General features: G+C 47.1%; 4 protein-coding genes across 4 annotated transcripts; 2 read left to right on the forward strand and 2 right to left on the reverse strand.

Moving 5' to 3' along the window:
- Positions 1 to 140: 140 nt before the first annotated feature.
- Positions 141 to 2697, reverse strand: EDB82DRAFT_511868 (uncharacterized protein). The gene is made up of 2 exons (XM_025737172.2): positions 1789 to 2697; positions 141 to 1742 (listed from the first exon to the last, which is right to left on the reverse strand). Exons 1-2 carry the CDS (start codon positions 2317 to 2319, stop codon positions 297 to 299), a joined length of 1977 nt encoding a protein of 658 aa, XP_025592059.1. The 5' UTR covers positions 2320 to 2697; the 3' UTR covers positions 141 to 296.
- A 2860-nt stretch (positions 2698 to 5557) lies between these two features.
- On the reverse strand, positions 5558 to 11525 carry EDB82DRAFT_467160 (uncharacterized protein). Its single transcript, XM_025737174.2, has 3 exons — positions 8320 to 11525; positions 7068 to 8273; positions 5558 to 7021 (listed from the first exon to the last, which is right to left on the reverse strand). Exons 1-3 carry the CDS (start codon positions 11391 to 11393, stop codon positions 5734 to 5736), a joined length of 5568 nt encoding a protein of 1855 aa, XP_025592061.1. The 5' UTR covers positions 11394 to 11525; the 3' UTR covers positions 5558 to 5733.
- Positions 11526 to 12345: 820 nt separating this feature from the next.
- EDB82DRAFT_291130 (acyl-CoA N-acyltransferase) lies at positions 12346 to 13835 on the forward strand. The gene is made up of 2 exons (XM_025737175.2): positions 12346 to 13216; positions 13264 to 13835. The coding sequence occupies exons 1-2, from the start codon at positions 12823 to 12825 to the stop codon at positions 13581 to 13583; spliced, it is 714 nt and encodes a 237-aa protein (XP_025592062.1). The 5' UTR covers positions 12346 to 12822; the 3' UTR covers positions 13584 to 13835.
- On the forward strand, positions 13729 to 15322 carry EDB82DRAFT_291146 (uncharacterized protein). Its single transcript, XM_025737177.2, has 3 exons — positions 13729 to 14658; positions 14706 to 14772; positions 14819 to 15322. Exons 1-3 carry the CDS (start codon positions 14088 to 14090, stop codon positions 15147 to 15149), a joined length of 969 nt encoding a protein of 322 aa, XP_025592063.1. The 5' UTR covers positions 13729 to 14087; the 3' UTR covers positions 15150 to 15322.
- Positions 15323 to 15334: the final 12 nt, after the last annotated feature.

Here is a 15334-nt window from a genome sequence, read left to right on the forward strand (position 1 = left end):
CTTGTTGTACGTTATGGCAGGAATGTGGCTTTCAATTTGTTTTACGTGATTGTTAACGTAGAGACGCGTCACCATTGTGTGCTCCGGATCAGGAATCTCTTGAACGCTCATCACTTGGCAAGATTAAACAACAATGCAAATGTTGACGTGATAGTTGACATTTTGTATTATAGTCATGACTTCATTCTCTAGGCCGTTTATGTAGGTATATAACTTCAAAAATCGCCAATACAATAGACAAAAAACAAATCTCCAAACGCCCATTCATCATCATCGTTTTAATACGCCATGGTATATTAGATTGGCGAAACAATCATCACCACATATTTGACGTGACCCTCGGCATCTTTGAGAGGCGTCCAGTGGCTCATAAGCTTGGCGGGCTTCTTGTGCGGTCCATCCGCATTATCACTACCCGTGACAGGTGACCTCGACGTGTTGGCCCGACGGGGAATATGGTTTGCAAGGGCGAGATCGAGTGAAACAGACTTTCCATCGCGTACAACGAGGTCTCGAACTGTCAGTTTGAACGCCTTTGTGACTGAAGGTAGTGTAGCTTGTTCAGTCATTATGTCGAATATGTCCTTGCCTATAATGGCTTCGGTAGATGGGCCAAGGTCGAGTGCGTCGGACATTTCCTTGGAATAAAAGGAAACGCAGAGTTTTGGAGGGTATTTGCCCTCCTGGTCTAGGGGCATTGCGCCGAGGGACTTGGGATAAGATGGCACATGTTCGAGAATCATGTACCGGGCGTAGGTCGACATAAGCATTTCAGGCTGGCTGGAAAATCTTCTGATGACGCTTCGTGTGCTATATGTTTTATCCGACACATGTCCTGATGAGTGAGGTCTATCAGCACTGCGGCGAGGGCTCAATGGTGGTGATGGAGGAGGGTTCGCTTTCTTGAACGATTTAAAGAAAGAGGTCGCCTTCTTTGATGACTTTTGGTTATTCTTAATTCCAAATGCTTCGTCGTGTTCAGGCTCGTCGTGAGAAGCTTCGCTCGCCCAGCGGGAACTGCATCGTTCGGTAGCTCTCTCTTCCTCCATAGCACCATAAGACAGAATCTTGAGAACATCGTCTGTGTCGTGTATCGAGGATGAAACATCAATCTGAGCACCCATGAAAAACTTTGTCTTTCCGGTTTTGTCGAGAAGAGGACACAAGAATAAGAGGTTCCAGAAAGGTGTGCCGTCTTTTCTAAAGTTCAAGAGCAGCTCTGTACATTCATCGTTACGCCAGATGGCTGAGCGCATGTTGGCGATGCGATCCCGATCAGTCTGGGGGCCCTGAAGAAATCGACAGTTGTGTGCGAGAACTTCGGTTCGCGAATATCCTGTCAATTCCTCAAACTCATCCGAGGCAAAAGTAATCGGGTTTCCAGATCGCGAGGGATCGCTGAGGCAGAAAGAACCCTTCAAACCGGGGTACGGGTTCAGTGGAGAGTCGCCTTCTGCATCGAGGGACAGAGCCAAACTGGTGCATTGCGATAACTGTTGCTTGACAAAATCGGGAAAGATTTCTCTGACGATGCGCTGCTCGATGAATGCTTTAGACTCAAGAAACATGTTCTCCAGACTGGGAATGAGAGATGTTGTGAGGTGCTTGATGTTGGTGTTGAGAGCCTTTGACATTGGTGCGGGAAGGCCAAGTGGTGAGGTTGCGGTGATGGAGGTGTATGAGGTTGATATGGTCGATAGCTGGATGACAACCTGTTCCAAGGATTGGATGTAGTCGCGGATCTGTTGATGATTAGATTTGTTAAATACTATTGTGACTTTTTCTCACCTTCATAAGATAGTCCACATTCTGACCAACACCACGATCAGCAGCAAATTTCCATAATTGTCCACTAGCAGCGTGGTCGGCCATGACCATATCGAACATCTCTCGTCCCACTAAGTCAGGAATTGGGAGCTCACCAGAGCTGTCTGATTCGGTATAAGCGATACTGGATCTTTGGCTTCTTGCAGAAGACGCAACTGAGTCGATACTCCTCAACCTTTCGGCAGACCATTGACCTCCTCCATTGCTGTACAAGCCCGCGCGAGGTGTGCCATCAGGGTGGTAGTCGGTGTATTGTCGCAAAATATCTTCATTGGTGTGTAGTGAAAGACCAGAATTACTACGCAGGCGGTATGATGAGAATTTGGCGCTCTTGGGTCGGCTTGATCTGCTTCTGAGAGGTGGTGACTGGAGACCTCCCAAAGAGTCGCTATTATGCGAGAGCGACGATGTTGTGGAACGACGACGTTCAAAGTCGGGAAGAGAAGGCATTGTTGGCGGTTCAAAGGTTCGGTGGGCATTAATAGTAGGCATTTTAATTGTTGTCTCTCCAGGGAAGCCGAATCCGGGGTTTGTCGTAGATGGAATGCGACAATTGTATTATGATGATCAAATGTTTCAGAGCTCGCTGATGTAGAAAAGTATAAAAGGTCTCATGGACAGTTGTTATTGTTGAAAGTGACAGTATAGAATCATGAAGGAGTATGTGAGTATGAGTAAAATGAATTGCGATGAATGGAAGGCGCAAGTTGAGTATAAGATTGGTAAGAGGGAAGGAGGGACAGAAGAAAAGAATGGGTCTAGGTTCAAGGCAAGTGCAACCGTAACCGCTTGTCAGCTCAGAGTGCAGGTCAGGTACGGCTAACTTGACGAGTCGCGGAACAGGACCAGAACTCCTAAAGCAAAAGTAGGAGCAGCGTACGATCGCTTAATACTAAGACTACCGGAGGATGTCAAGACTGACTCGACAGGCAGTTTAGTGGACCGAAAGCTACAAGCTAAGGTAAGCTTGCGGGGGCGGGCCAAGTCGGGTTCGTGCAACCTCTTGGCCGGGGCCCACTGAGACCTTCCATCCTGGCTTCTTTTTTAGTGGCTGCAGAAGTAGTCGGGACATTTTCCCAGTGGATAACCCAGACAAGCTGAGTTTCTTTTCCACCAGGACAAGGATTTTACGAAGAATTGGGTCTGTCACAAGCCAAAGAATTGGAGATGATTCGTACGCAAACGAGACAACTTACGAGAGAAGAATCTCTCTGTCTGCCCTGTTTGACTTGACTCTTAGACCCTGTCCCCTTGACGATGCTAATGCAAAACTATCGAAGCTAACAGCGACAACCCAAAAGATCGGTCCCGGTCCAGAGCGTACGGTGGCTGACAAGAGGCGCCGATCCGGTTGCGGGCTAGCTTCCCAAAAGACACAAGTCAAGGAAAAGAGAAAAAGTCAAGCGATCTACGATCCCAGCAGTATGGGAATATGGCTTCGTCATTCACCCAACGTTTTTGCCTCTTTTTTCTTCTCTTTTTCTCCGAGAACGAAAAAATTCTAGAGAAACTCTATTTTGTCATCGGATCGGACGGCGCGGAAGGGCGATTGGCTTTGCCAGAAGAGATTGTGTTTTTTATGCATCGAGGGTTTTCTTGGATGCGAATATGTTGGGCTGAGTTGGTCAATCAGGAGGATCGACAAGGATCAGGGTCACAGGCAAGACACTGATTGACGGACTCAAGTGCCGCTAAAGAATGGTTGTGGAGTGCGGCCTACTCTTGGACAGTCCAGTTAATTCATCTCAAACGTGAAGTGACATTATGAGACCCTTGCTGTCAGGTTGAATTCGAAATCAATTTAACAAGAGAGTAGACTATGTAATTACCTTCTCGATCTGGCGTATTAGTAGACGGTTGACCTGCCAAAAGAAATACGAGGGAAGAAGATAAGGTTGCACTTGATAGCCTTTCACGATCTGTGCCGTCCAGCCTCATTCCGATCGACAGACCAAAACACATCCTTGCGTCAATCATACAACCGGTATGCTAGATCATCATGATTTTAAATATTGGTGTTTTCAAATATCCCGTGTCGTGTTGCCACCGAATTGCATCGGCCCGTCAACAAAGACAAGTTGGACGAAGGAATTAGTCAAGGTTGTTAGTGCGGACCCTGACCATGTCTCGGGTCCTTTATTTTTTATCCTACCTGAGCTTAGGTCTTGGTAGTCAGCAAGATGTGGTCCTTGTTACTTACTGTCCGGTAGATTTGGGACCCTTTCATTGCTTTTTCCTCCCGCCTTTGCTGGGATCTGTCGTTGATTAATTATGTGCATTATGCCGACACGACAGATGCAGGAATTAGTACATTGCAGTACCTGCAGTGTTACCTTGACTGTAGACTAAAGACCAAATACCCCATTACTGTAAAGAGATCAGACGAAATATTGGTACTCTTTTGTCTACTGAACCTGGTCAATATTAACTTGATCACTATCAATTACAATGCAACCCACCTTTCCATCGTAATTTCTTCTGTTGGTTGCATTCGCGTATCGAATATAGTACCCATCTTAAAATGATAATGTTATTGTTGATTGCTTTTGCCCAGACGTGCCGCGTTGTAAGGTATTCAGGTAATGTATCACCTATATACCTCCTAGTGGCTGGCAGACCTCTAGGCTTAAGAGTACAAAAATAAACAGCCTAAAAAGCCGTATCTGGATAGCACAAGTTGACCTACTAATTTAGTCTCTTATATTCCCAGAGGTACTCTTGGACATCTATTCTTGGTTCGACTGAGTAGAGTATCTTGGCCTTTCCCCTCATCGCACAGACATCTATCAGGTATCGTGGAGTATCCATCAGCACGTCAGGCTAATGCTTAGATCCTCACGGACACCACACGTGTTCAAGTGTCGTCTTGGCGTATTGCTATTGCCTATCTACTCAGCAATGCATTAATAGCCTTTCATTACATTTGTAGTGATTGTATCCTCGTGTTACTAAATAGATACTTTATCATCTGCAATGCCATGACTGACTTTCCCACCAACACGAGTCGGCTCCACGTCATTGCAGAGACTTTTTAGTGTCGAAGCACCTGCATGAGTCGGGTCCCGAATGGTCTGGTCTGAGAAAACCCTCACTGTCGGTTCCTTGTGAGGGATAAGGATTAGTGTCGTGATTCTTTGCGTATCATGAAACACGCCGGCGAGTCGTCCCGCATACGCTAGAACGTTGGCCGATTAATTACTGACTGGTGATGGTCTGTAACAATTTCTTATCATTAGTTGATGTCGGCTGAGACTGCCTCGTTGTTTCTCAGCTTGTTCTATTGTTTCAAGGCGTTTGATAGCGACTGTGACTGTTTGATGTTTGTCTAGGGTAGCGAATAGGACTTTGACGGCAATCATCTGTAAATGATCCTCAATCAACAGGATTGCCATTCTTAGCTATAAAGTAAGGGATAAAGTCAGTATGCATTAAAAATCACGTACAAGCACCAAAGATTTACTAAATCTAAGCCCTCACGGCAGACTTCAAGTAAATTGCTGCGGTGTCCGGCATTGCTTTAATTGGGGCACCAAAAAAGTTGACCTCAAGTCTTCGGGTACAAAAATGTATCATCTAAATGTATACCCTGAATAGCATAAACTGACCTACTAATTTCGTCTCTTATGCTCCGAGAGATACCCTAAGCTTAGCCTACCAACTTTCATCTTCGAGCCTGGAACGGTGACAAGATGCAAGACAGACGAGAGTACAGGAGATGACAAGATTTATAGCACTATGGTATATTAGAACAACTCTTGTGGCTTTTAGAGTAACACTATCTGTAAATCCCAAGACTCCAGGTCTGCAGACATCCATCGCTATTTACATACTCCAAAATCTATTATTACATGTAAAATTGTACGTCCAACATTCCCGTCTCTTCCATAGGCTGCCACTTGGCGCTCGTCATTCAACAAGAGCAACAGGCAAGACAAGTCCTCTTAGTCTCTGACGCAACATGGCTACTCGCCTAGCATATCCTCTCATAGATTCGCTATACACCCGGGGAAATTCATCATCACCACCTCTCATTGTGTACGCTGCCTTCCAAGGACCTGACCAAGGCTTGACAACAGTGTCTGGTCCATTGTGCTCCTTCTCGGCAAGGTATTTTGTTTCATAGTAACGGCCGACAAGGAGCCACCGCAGTAGCTTGGGGTATCTCTTTGCTTCCTCCACTGCAGACCTAATGACGGGCTCGCCTCTTCTGCCAATACCAAGGTATGAGATATTTGCGCCGTGTCGAATAAGCATCTTGAAACATTTGAATGCCCCAACGCTGCTGGCAAACATCAATGCTGAACCCCTGCCGCGCCTCTCGCGCTCAATATCGAACCCGGCTTCGAGAAACAATCGGAACGTGTCGTCCATGTCCGGGAGGATGGCTGTAAATCCAATGTTGAGTCCATTATCTGGCTCGAAATTCACAACACGAGCACGACATTCCAACGGAATGCGCTTAATGATTGCTCTCATTTTGCCCACTTCTTTGTATACAGTGGATCCTTCGAAGCTTCCCAAAAAGGCACTTCTCAAGAAAGAAGGCTCCCCTTCTGCAAGTTGGTAAAAGTCAAAATCTCCGTTCAGGGCGTAGTTTTGGCTGTCGTTGGAGAGTATGCATGTAAGAGTTGTTTCGCGACCTGGTAAATTAATACTAAAAGGATCCAAACCAAGCCTGAGCAACTCGTGTAGGCTCCTCAAAGTGTCATCTTGATAACCGCCTAATTCATGGATAGCGACGGTTGCAAGGTTGCCACCACGTTCTAATAAGCGACGAGTCATATCGAAATTTCCATACAATGCACGACGTAATGACAAGCCCAAAGGTGATACGCCCTCATTGTTGGGAATATCTTGATCGGCACCTGCTTCCAAAAGCACATCGACCAAGGGCAGAAGATCATAGTGTACAGCACGGTGCAAGGGTGTTGCTGAAGCGTCGTCTTGAATGTTGACATCGGCTCCGCTATCGATAAGGAGCTTGGCCATCTTGCAAACAATTTCATGATGCCGCGTCGTGAGCACCTTTACGCCATAATAAACAGCCATAAAGTGCAGAGGAGTGTGACCAGACCCGCCTGGAAAATCTGACTGGGTCGTTAGGTTGACAGCGAACCGCAAGACTCTCTTCACGATGCTCTCGTTTTCGGGGAAAGAGAACAGATTCAGTAGTCCATATTTTTTCATCAAAGTCCTGCTGCTATTAGCAAAATTCCTTTAAAGCTCTAAAGTGTGCTCACCAGTATTGCTCGGCGTGTTCTGTTAAATGATTAATGAATATCTGAAGAACGTTGTACTGATGTTCCAAACTCGGTATGGGCGCAGGATTGTGGACAGATTGTCCCAAGTGAAAAATAGCATGTATAGGGCTCATTCTCATGTGAAACCAAAGCCGGTTTTGTTGTAAATATGCATCCAGACACTTTTCGAAGAAGGAATATGCCTTTTCAGGGGAAATAAACATATCATACGCCATGAGTCGCTGTAGATGCCGAGCGGCCTGAAATAGCGCGTTGTAACCGTCATTCCAATGCTCTTCGCAGCTAGTCACGAATCCTTTGAAGCCCAGGTCAAGAAGCTCCAACATAGGTCGTATGAGATTTTTGGACGCTGTGTAGCTGAGGAGAGTGCAACCTCCACAAGGCATGACGGCAGACTCTAGGTCTTTCTTCGAAGCGTGATCGAGGAACGGTTTAAAAAGAGCATCACTCTTCAGCTGGTAATGATCAATTGCATGAGCCAGCAAGTCGCCTAGACGTCGAGGTTCTGAGTTTTCAATCGTCTCGGAAGACGCGTCTACCATATCAACGTCAGAAGAATCTGGAAGTGAAAACATGGAAGATGTGCTAGGCGAGTCAGGGTAAGAGGGTGGGAGAATAATATTTCGGGTGCTGTTGGGATCCGGCATGTGCTCTTCGATATACTCAGCCACCTCTCGGTTGGGTCCCAAAAGAGCATAAAAGAGTGGTGTCCTGCCTGAAATGTCTCTGACAGTCAAGTCTGCGCCGAACCTGGTCAATACCTTGATGCAGTCTAGAGACCCGGCTTTGGCAGCCAAATGCGCTGGTGATCGACCATATCGTGGACTGGTAGTATCAATCTCTTCAGCCAACGGCGTAGCTTCCAAAAGCGCCATCATGACATCGCGATGACCCCCGACTGCAGCAAACTGAAGTGCATTAAAGACATCACCGTGTTCCAGAGCATTAAAACGGCATAGCCAGTTAAAATCCTCAGGTGCTTTCTCGATGATGTTCTCAAGCACAACCACAAAGCCAATCTTGGCGGCCAGCATGAAGCCACTGATAGAATCTGGTGGTGCCAAACTAGCATCTGCACCACGGCGGACTAGCAGCATTGCAAGACTGGTTCTTGAACGACAAAGTGCTTTTACTAGCATTGATGGACCGGGGGAGTCGTGGACTGGTGATCTGAACGATGGTTGACTAACTTTTGTTTAGCAAAGACCTTGATACTGATGGTGAAACTTACTTGGTAACTTCGAGACTGTTGACATCCAATCCGCAGTCAATAAGTTTTTCAAGTACTATCAAAGCGATAGCTTCGTCTGGTATGGATAAAACCTCTCGGAAAGTGTAATGTTGGTTGGCGATAATGTCCTGTGGTTTTGTATTGCTGAGCAACGGCATAATCATCGAAACATCCACAGGCTCATCCGCTAAAAAGTCCTCGAAAATTGATCTGCCACCAAAACTCTCCCATGGCTTGTGTACGTTGATGCCGCTCTTGACAAGTAGTACGACGATATCTGGTTTCCGAGAGCGCACAGCAAGTGAAAGAAGAACTGCAGCGTCTCTTGTATCAAAGAACTCTTTCGAGCCAGCTTTGGTCAGATCGGGATTTTCCGTTTCGTCAAAGGACGCTTCCAGAACGGCGGCAACAAATGGCAATTTGGAAGGTGTCCAAGTGACGGCACCAACTTGGGCTTTCTTGGTAATGCGAGCAATTGCCCACTCTCCGGTTTCTTTCTCGTAATCCAAGAGAGCACCCTTCTGAAGCAAGCACGATATTGCCATACGCACAAACCCATACAGGAAATACATGTTGTTGGGGTAGTCGGCTGATCGGCTGCCGAGCGTCGAGAGTACATCATCACAGAACCTTGCCCACAGACCTCTTCCCTGGCTGTCTCGTGAATTAAGAACTTCAGGAGTGAGCAAGTCCATGTAAGCGGCGCGAGTCATCTCGGGATAACAAGACGGGTGAAGACTTGGCTTGGCAGTTAATCCTACTACTAGCGGCCGTAGGAGCTTTGTGTTTGTGATGACTGTTTCTGCTGGCGTCAGGCCGTCAGAAAATGGCCGAGAGGGCCCAGCCTTTTCAAGAACGAGCGAAACAAGCTCAGGGGAGGCCGATATGTTCAACGACCGGAGAAGTAATTCATCGCCCGTGTTAGCGCTGGGGATGAGTTGAAATATTTTCTTAACGAGATCAACATCGCCCCATTCTATGGCCCACCTTGCCAACTGCTCGTTACCCTCTGCTTTCAGATACCCCTGACACTGCTTCAGCAGGAACTGGGCTGCCAAGGGTCCAACTTTCTTGGAGCTCTTTGAAATCCCTTCCAAGGCGTTGATATAAGCGAATGCTGCTCTCAATGGGGTATGCCCATCCTCGCATACGGCTTCAAGGTTGCGGATCTTGAATGGGTCGTTGTCCCATAGATACATCAGCAGTTTCACGTCATTTGTAGCAGCCAGAAGATGCCAGATGTTGCGGCCACCATTGTCTGTATCATAGGTAGGAGCCGAGTGTTCCAGAATCAGCTTCGCCAAGGGACCGACTTCCTCAATGACCATAAGGGGTGTACGACCTTCCGAGTCTCTAGCTCGCACGTCGGCCCCAGCGCGAATAAGGATGTCCATAATTTCGAGCTGCGCACCCTCTGTAGCCATGTGAAGGATCGTACCAGAAGTTCCATCATGGTCGTACGGAAAGTTGGGGTCGAATCTGGGATCTTTTGTCAATCGTTCCACCAGTGTGACGTTAAAATCCAAAACAGCGGTTCGTATGGCTTCTGCAAAATTTCCATCGCTTAGAGTATCAATATTTCCATCTGTCGTAGGCGAAAATCTGACTTTGGTATGTCTCATAACCCTGGACACAAGCTCTTGTATTTCCGCATATTCTGTGCTCTCTCGTTCCATGTCGACCAAGGTCATATCGTAGACGTAGGTAAGTAGGCGCGCGAACCTTGTACGGTGAAGCAGACCGCGCTTTGTCAAGGTTTCTCGCTGCAAGAGCTGGTGGAATGATCGGTCCAGATTGCCTCCTCCCTTGGCGATGCGCGTGAATACAGCCTCGTGCTTGCTGATCATTGCAGTCCAGAAAGCCAGGCCTGCCAGTGATACCTCTTCGGTTCCGTTTTTCCAAGTATAACGATATTTGCAGTCGGCACCCCCGTCGATAAGTAAAAGAATGGTTGCTGCCTGGTCGACATTCGAGTCGCCACCAACAAGCAGTGTGGTCCATGATTCTGGTTCTGTACGGGTTGCGAGGACTTTGCTGCCAACAAGGGCGCAGAACAAGGGCGTGCCAATGAGACTGGACTGATTGACTTTGGCGCCCATGGAAAGAAGATCTCTGCAAAGACTGGGTAAGCCAAGAGCAGCTGCGATGTGAAGTGACGAGACAGATCCGTCGCACAATGCGTCTGTCAATTCAAGGAGAAGCCTTGGAGAAAAGGCTAGGGACCCCAACGTTCGCGGATACGTTACCCTAGCATATTCCAGAACCCATTGCACGAAGCTATATGACTTTTGTATCCTGAAAAGGGTACAGACTTGCGGCCTAAGCTTTTGCCAATATTTTTCGGCATGTTCTGGCCATCTTGCGGCTGCCACTCGATATTTTGGCTCTGTAATTCGACGCGCCTGTATCAGCATTGTTTCTCTGTTGTACTCTGCTGGTTCGCGATCATTTTCAGATGAGTTTAGGATTGTAAGCCAATCAGAAACATCGGTTGCGCTGGGCTCATCTTCATCGTAGTGGTCAAGGGTTTCAACAGTCTCACGGTCCTTCTTCTGGACCATAAGCTGGGGGACAGAGTCTGTTGTGAGTATCGAGAATTGAAGTGCGATATCCTCCAAGGTATCGGACGACCCAAGAACAAAGGCAATTTTAGAGCGAACGTCTGAAAGCGATGCTCTAGCCGCCTTGATGCCATCCGATGTCGCATAAGCATGGAATGACTTTAAAGCAGAGACCAGTATCTCGCATTTGTCGATCATCGGCCATTCGCGATCATTTTCGTTCCCGGAAGCAGAGCCTGATGTGCTTGGCGTGATGCCTAACGTACTGTCGCCAGAAGTGTCATTGTCGGCTGCCAACTCAGTAACAAAGGACTCGAGACTGTGAAGTGAGCCTCCGAGAAGCCTCAGCTCGACGAGCAAATGCTTAATCTCAATCTTTGACGCTTTGGAATCTGTTTCCGATGATTTTAACGAAGATAAAGATGTCTTGGAGTATGCGCTGATGGCCGCGCAAGCTTCAAAGGTGGAATCTTTTAATGAACGTATCGTTTTTAGTACTGCTGGAGACGACATTTTGCAGGTGGTGGTTTTTGACCGAGACTTTGGCTCATATTGTAGTCAAATCAGAATACACTTGTATAAGAAGCGGATGATGGGCGCGATTCATTTATCAAGTTGTCGTGATGTTGATAGATTGAAGTTGTCATGTCAAAGGAAGTTGGATGCTCAGCTCAAGGCTGCGATATCATCGCGACTTGCCAATCAACAGAGATTGGGTGGAGCTTGGACCACTTATTTGTTAGTAGCTAGCAGCCTTGCAGCAGTAGCTTCCCGTAGTTGGTTACCACAATCGGCTACCACAATCTTAGCCGATTCTATCTAACAGACTCAAGGACTAATGATGTCTTTATGGTAAACAATAAGAAACTATCGACGAATTTCTATTGTAGAATAGCAGTTCTTTGGTCTGGTCAGGGTTAACTACACACTGTTATATTGAGCCTCTGTGGCTGTCATTTGACAAGTCAGGGGTACAACAACACAACCAAGGGGTAATAGAACCTCTCAAGTTTTGGTATATAAATAGACGACCCTTTCAGCTATGGAATGACATAAAACGGCCCGGTACATCAGCCTATGCACCTCTTAGGGGCAGGCCTATTGTCTCAACCTCAATGAGGTCAATTGGGGCACGTGACCTAATGTTCCAGAATCTTGAAGCGATGAGATCAAGACTCTGCTATACAGAAAGAAGCATCATTTAGATCAACTCTATTTGACAGATGTAGTCTTCACCTAATTTGAAGCTCATAAAGCTATAGTAATCGTGCTGGTTGTCCAGGTATCAGGCATGTTTCACTGCGACATCAGTTTCAACATCAGCCAAGTCTAAGTAATCTCGGTTGTTGTCAGAACAGCAATGGAAGTCGAAACATTGGGAGAGATACTCGTAGATACTTGTGGCTGGTACTATACTCTCGGGGTATTGACCGCTGGAACCATAAGAGACGAAATTAGTAGGTCACTTTATGCTTCTTAGATCATGGTTCTTAGACTCTTTATTTTTATACCGTAAGACTTAGGAGGCTATTTTTTCTGCTCTCCACTAGTATACATAGATGACAACTAGCTGTGTAGTATCAACACCATCGCTTGCCATACCACCAGATATCAAATCTGGGGAACATCCGAAAGCCACCCCACCGTAAGATGTGCCTAACTCGATCAAGACCCAGAGCCTCAGAACCTCGTAAGCGCGCGATATACGATGAGGATCAAACTACTGTATCCAATAGATCCTTCCAAAGGTTCCTCATATCTATCGCCGGCTGACTCACAGCGAGGATCCAGCACCAGCTTCCTCATTAGGAATCATACAAATCCCAAACTTCTCAGTAGCAAAACTACAAAAACCCATGCCAAGAACACTTCGTCATAAGGAAAATACAGAGAAAAAGAACCATCACCGATCGATTCAAGCGAGACTTCGTCTAAATAAACCATGTCTTCAATTACCGTTCGTCCCGCCACCCTGGCAGACAGCGATACCATCGCAACCATACACAGCGAGGCTCTCAGCTACTATAATGACTTTTACGCCGCCTTTTTCGAGAAACATCCCCGAGATCTCATACCGATTGCCACGCGCATCGCACTGCAGAATCCGGAGGTTCACTTCTCGGTGGCCGAAGAGGCGGGGGAGACAGTGGGGTTTATTCGGTACAAGGACATGACTAAAAAGCCGGAGCCGAACTCGAACGCGAGCGACAAGCCTCCTCAGCCGCAAGTGTGGACAATCAAAGACCACATGAAAGATTTGTGGCAATGGTTTGACAAACGCAGTGAAGAGATAGACGCCTCTAAAGAAAAGGCTCTTGATGGGAGGGATCACTTTGGTGAGTTTGTCAATTTGTTTGCTGTTTGGTCACTGACATTACGGCAGAGGTGATGCATATCATGGTACACCCAGACCACCAACGAAAAGGCATCGGCGGTCTTCTTCTTAAAACCGTCACCGACAAAGCAGACGCCGTCAACGCGCCAACCATTATTACTTCATCAATTGAAGGTCACGGACTTTACAAAAAGCACGGCTTTGAGAGTCTGGGAACATGGGACATTGACAATGAGACGTGGGCGCACAAGATCGCGGAACACGAAAAGAGCGTCGGATATAAAGACGGAGTAATCAACCTCGAGGATAAATGCAAAGGCATGCGCGAGAGTGAAGATAGCATGATCCGGCAGCCAAACAACCGGTAACCGTGTTGAATTATTGGCTGGCTGTCAATTAATTATGGATCTGATAGAAACCGTTCTCTAGTTCGTATTCGTTTTCTCTTAAAATCGGGACACACTTTCTCGAAAGGGGGGAAGGAAGGGATCTGAGCTTCCCCCCCGCTCCAATCACGATAAGATCAAGATGGGCAAATCCAGGAACAACGGCTTAGCGAACCCCACCCCTACCCTTCTACGCCATCTTCAGGGTGCATCCATTGGAAATTAAACATCTGGGTAGATTTTTTAGTGAACGAATTGCCCGCGCCCTGCAAAACACAGACACCGCTGTCGGCGCAATGCGGCAAGATTTCAGCGGAGCTCCCAGCAGCCCAAGTTCATCTTAATTAAAAAAAAATCTCAAATGGCCTGATTCAATTGCGTCCGTACTTCCAGGGGTGACTTTCTTATCAATCTTTATTTCTCTCTCTTTTCTTTCCTTTACATCACCAACTTTATTGTCCTCAATTGAGTTTCCGCATCGCAAATATGGACGCCATACTAGAAATCCTCGACCCGTATGTCTTTGACTACGGATACGCATACTTGTTCCCCCAACAAACAACACAAATTCAGTACGGAAACTCAACGGGCTACGCGACATCGTCTTCCAAAAACTTTGACGATGAATACTCGCTCAACTTTGGCTCATCGCTACCGCGCGACGACATTTACCGCCAGAGTGCCTCGATTCTCATGATCGCTGGTTTTGGTGCTGCCTTTATCTACGTTATTTCCGCCGCCATCTCGTATTACTTTGTCTTTGACCGCCGTCTCGAACATCATCCTCGATTCCTCAAGAACCAGATCAAGCAAGAGATTCAGTCTAGTTTCTTCGCCATTCCCATCATCGATCTTCTTACGCTCCCCTTTTTCCTTGGAGAGGTCCGCGGCCATAGCTTGCTGTACACCAACATTGACGAGTACGGTTGGTCGTGGCTGGCTATCTCTACACTTCTGTACATGGTCTTTAACGATCTTGGTATTTACTGGATTCATCGCCTTGAGCATCACCCCAGCATCTACAAATATATCCACAAGCCTCACCATAAGTGGATTGGTAAGTCAATATCTCGACCGACGACAACACCAGCTAACCTGGTCCAGTTCCTACACCTTGGGCTGCCATTGCTTTCCACCCCGTTGACGGATACGTCCAATCTCTTCCTTACCAGTAAGTCGCGCTTTACCGCCAAGTGACGCTCTTCTAACTCGAATAGTATTTTCGTCTACCTCTGCCCCATGCAGAAGCACCTCTACATGTTCCTCTTCGTCTGCGTTCAAGTCTGGACCATCCTCATTCACGATGGCGACATGATTACCGGTCACTGGCTCGAGAGATGGATCAACAGCCCAGCCCACCACACACTCCACCACATGTACTTCACCTGCAACTACGGTCAATACTTCACCTGGGCCGACAACTACTGGGACTCCCACCGAGCTCCCATGCCCGAGCTCGATCCCATCCACGAGGCCATCAGGGTCATGCAAGAGAAGGGACTCGCGGACAAGGATGGTAACCCCATCGAAAAGTCCAAGAGCGAGTAAATGCCGACACGAAACGATATGACCATACATAAAACGGGCTCGTGTCGAGTTCAACATGACCGACAAGGTGCCGGCACCATTACGACTGGAGTATCCCTGGACTTGTCACAAATTGTGCGGTTCCGGGCTTTTACGAACATTTCACCAGATAGACATTTTAATCACAGCGTTGCATACGGGGTTTT

This window comes from Fusarium venenatum, assembly GCF_020744135.1.
Source record: "Fusarium venenatum strain MPI-CAGE-CH-0201 chromosome Unknown EDB82scaffold_4, whole genome shotgun sequence".
Lineage (NCBI taxonomy): Eukaryota > Fungi > Ascomycota > Sordariomycetes > Hypocreales > Nectriaceae > Fusarium > Fusarium venenatum.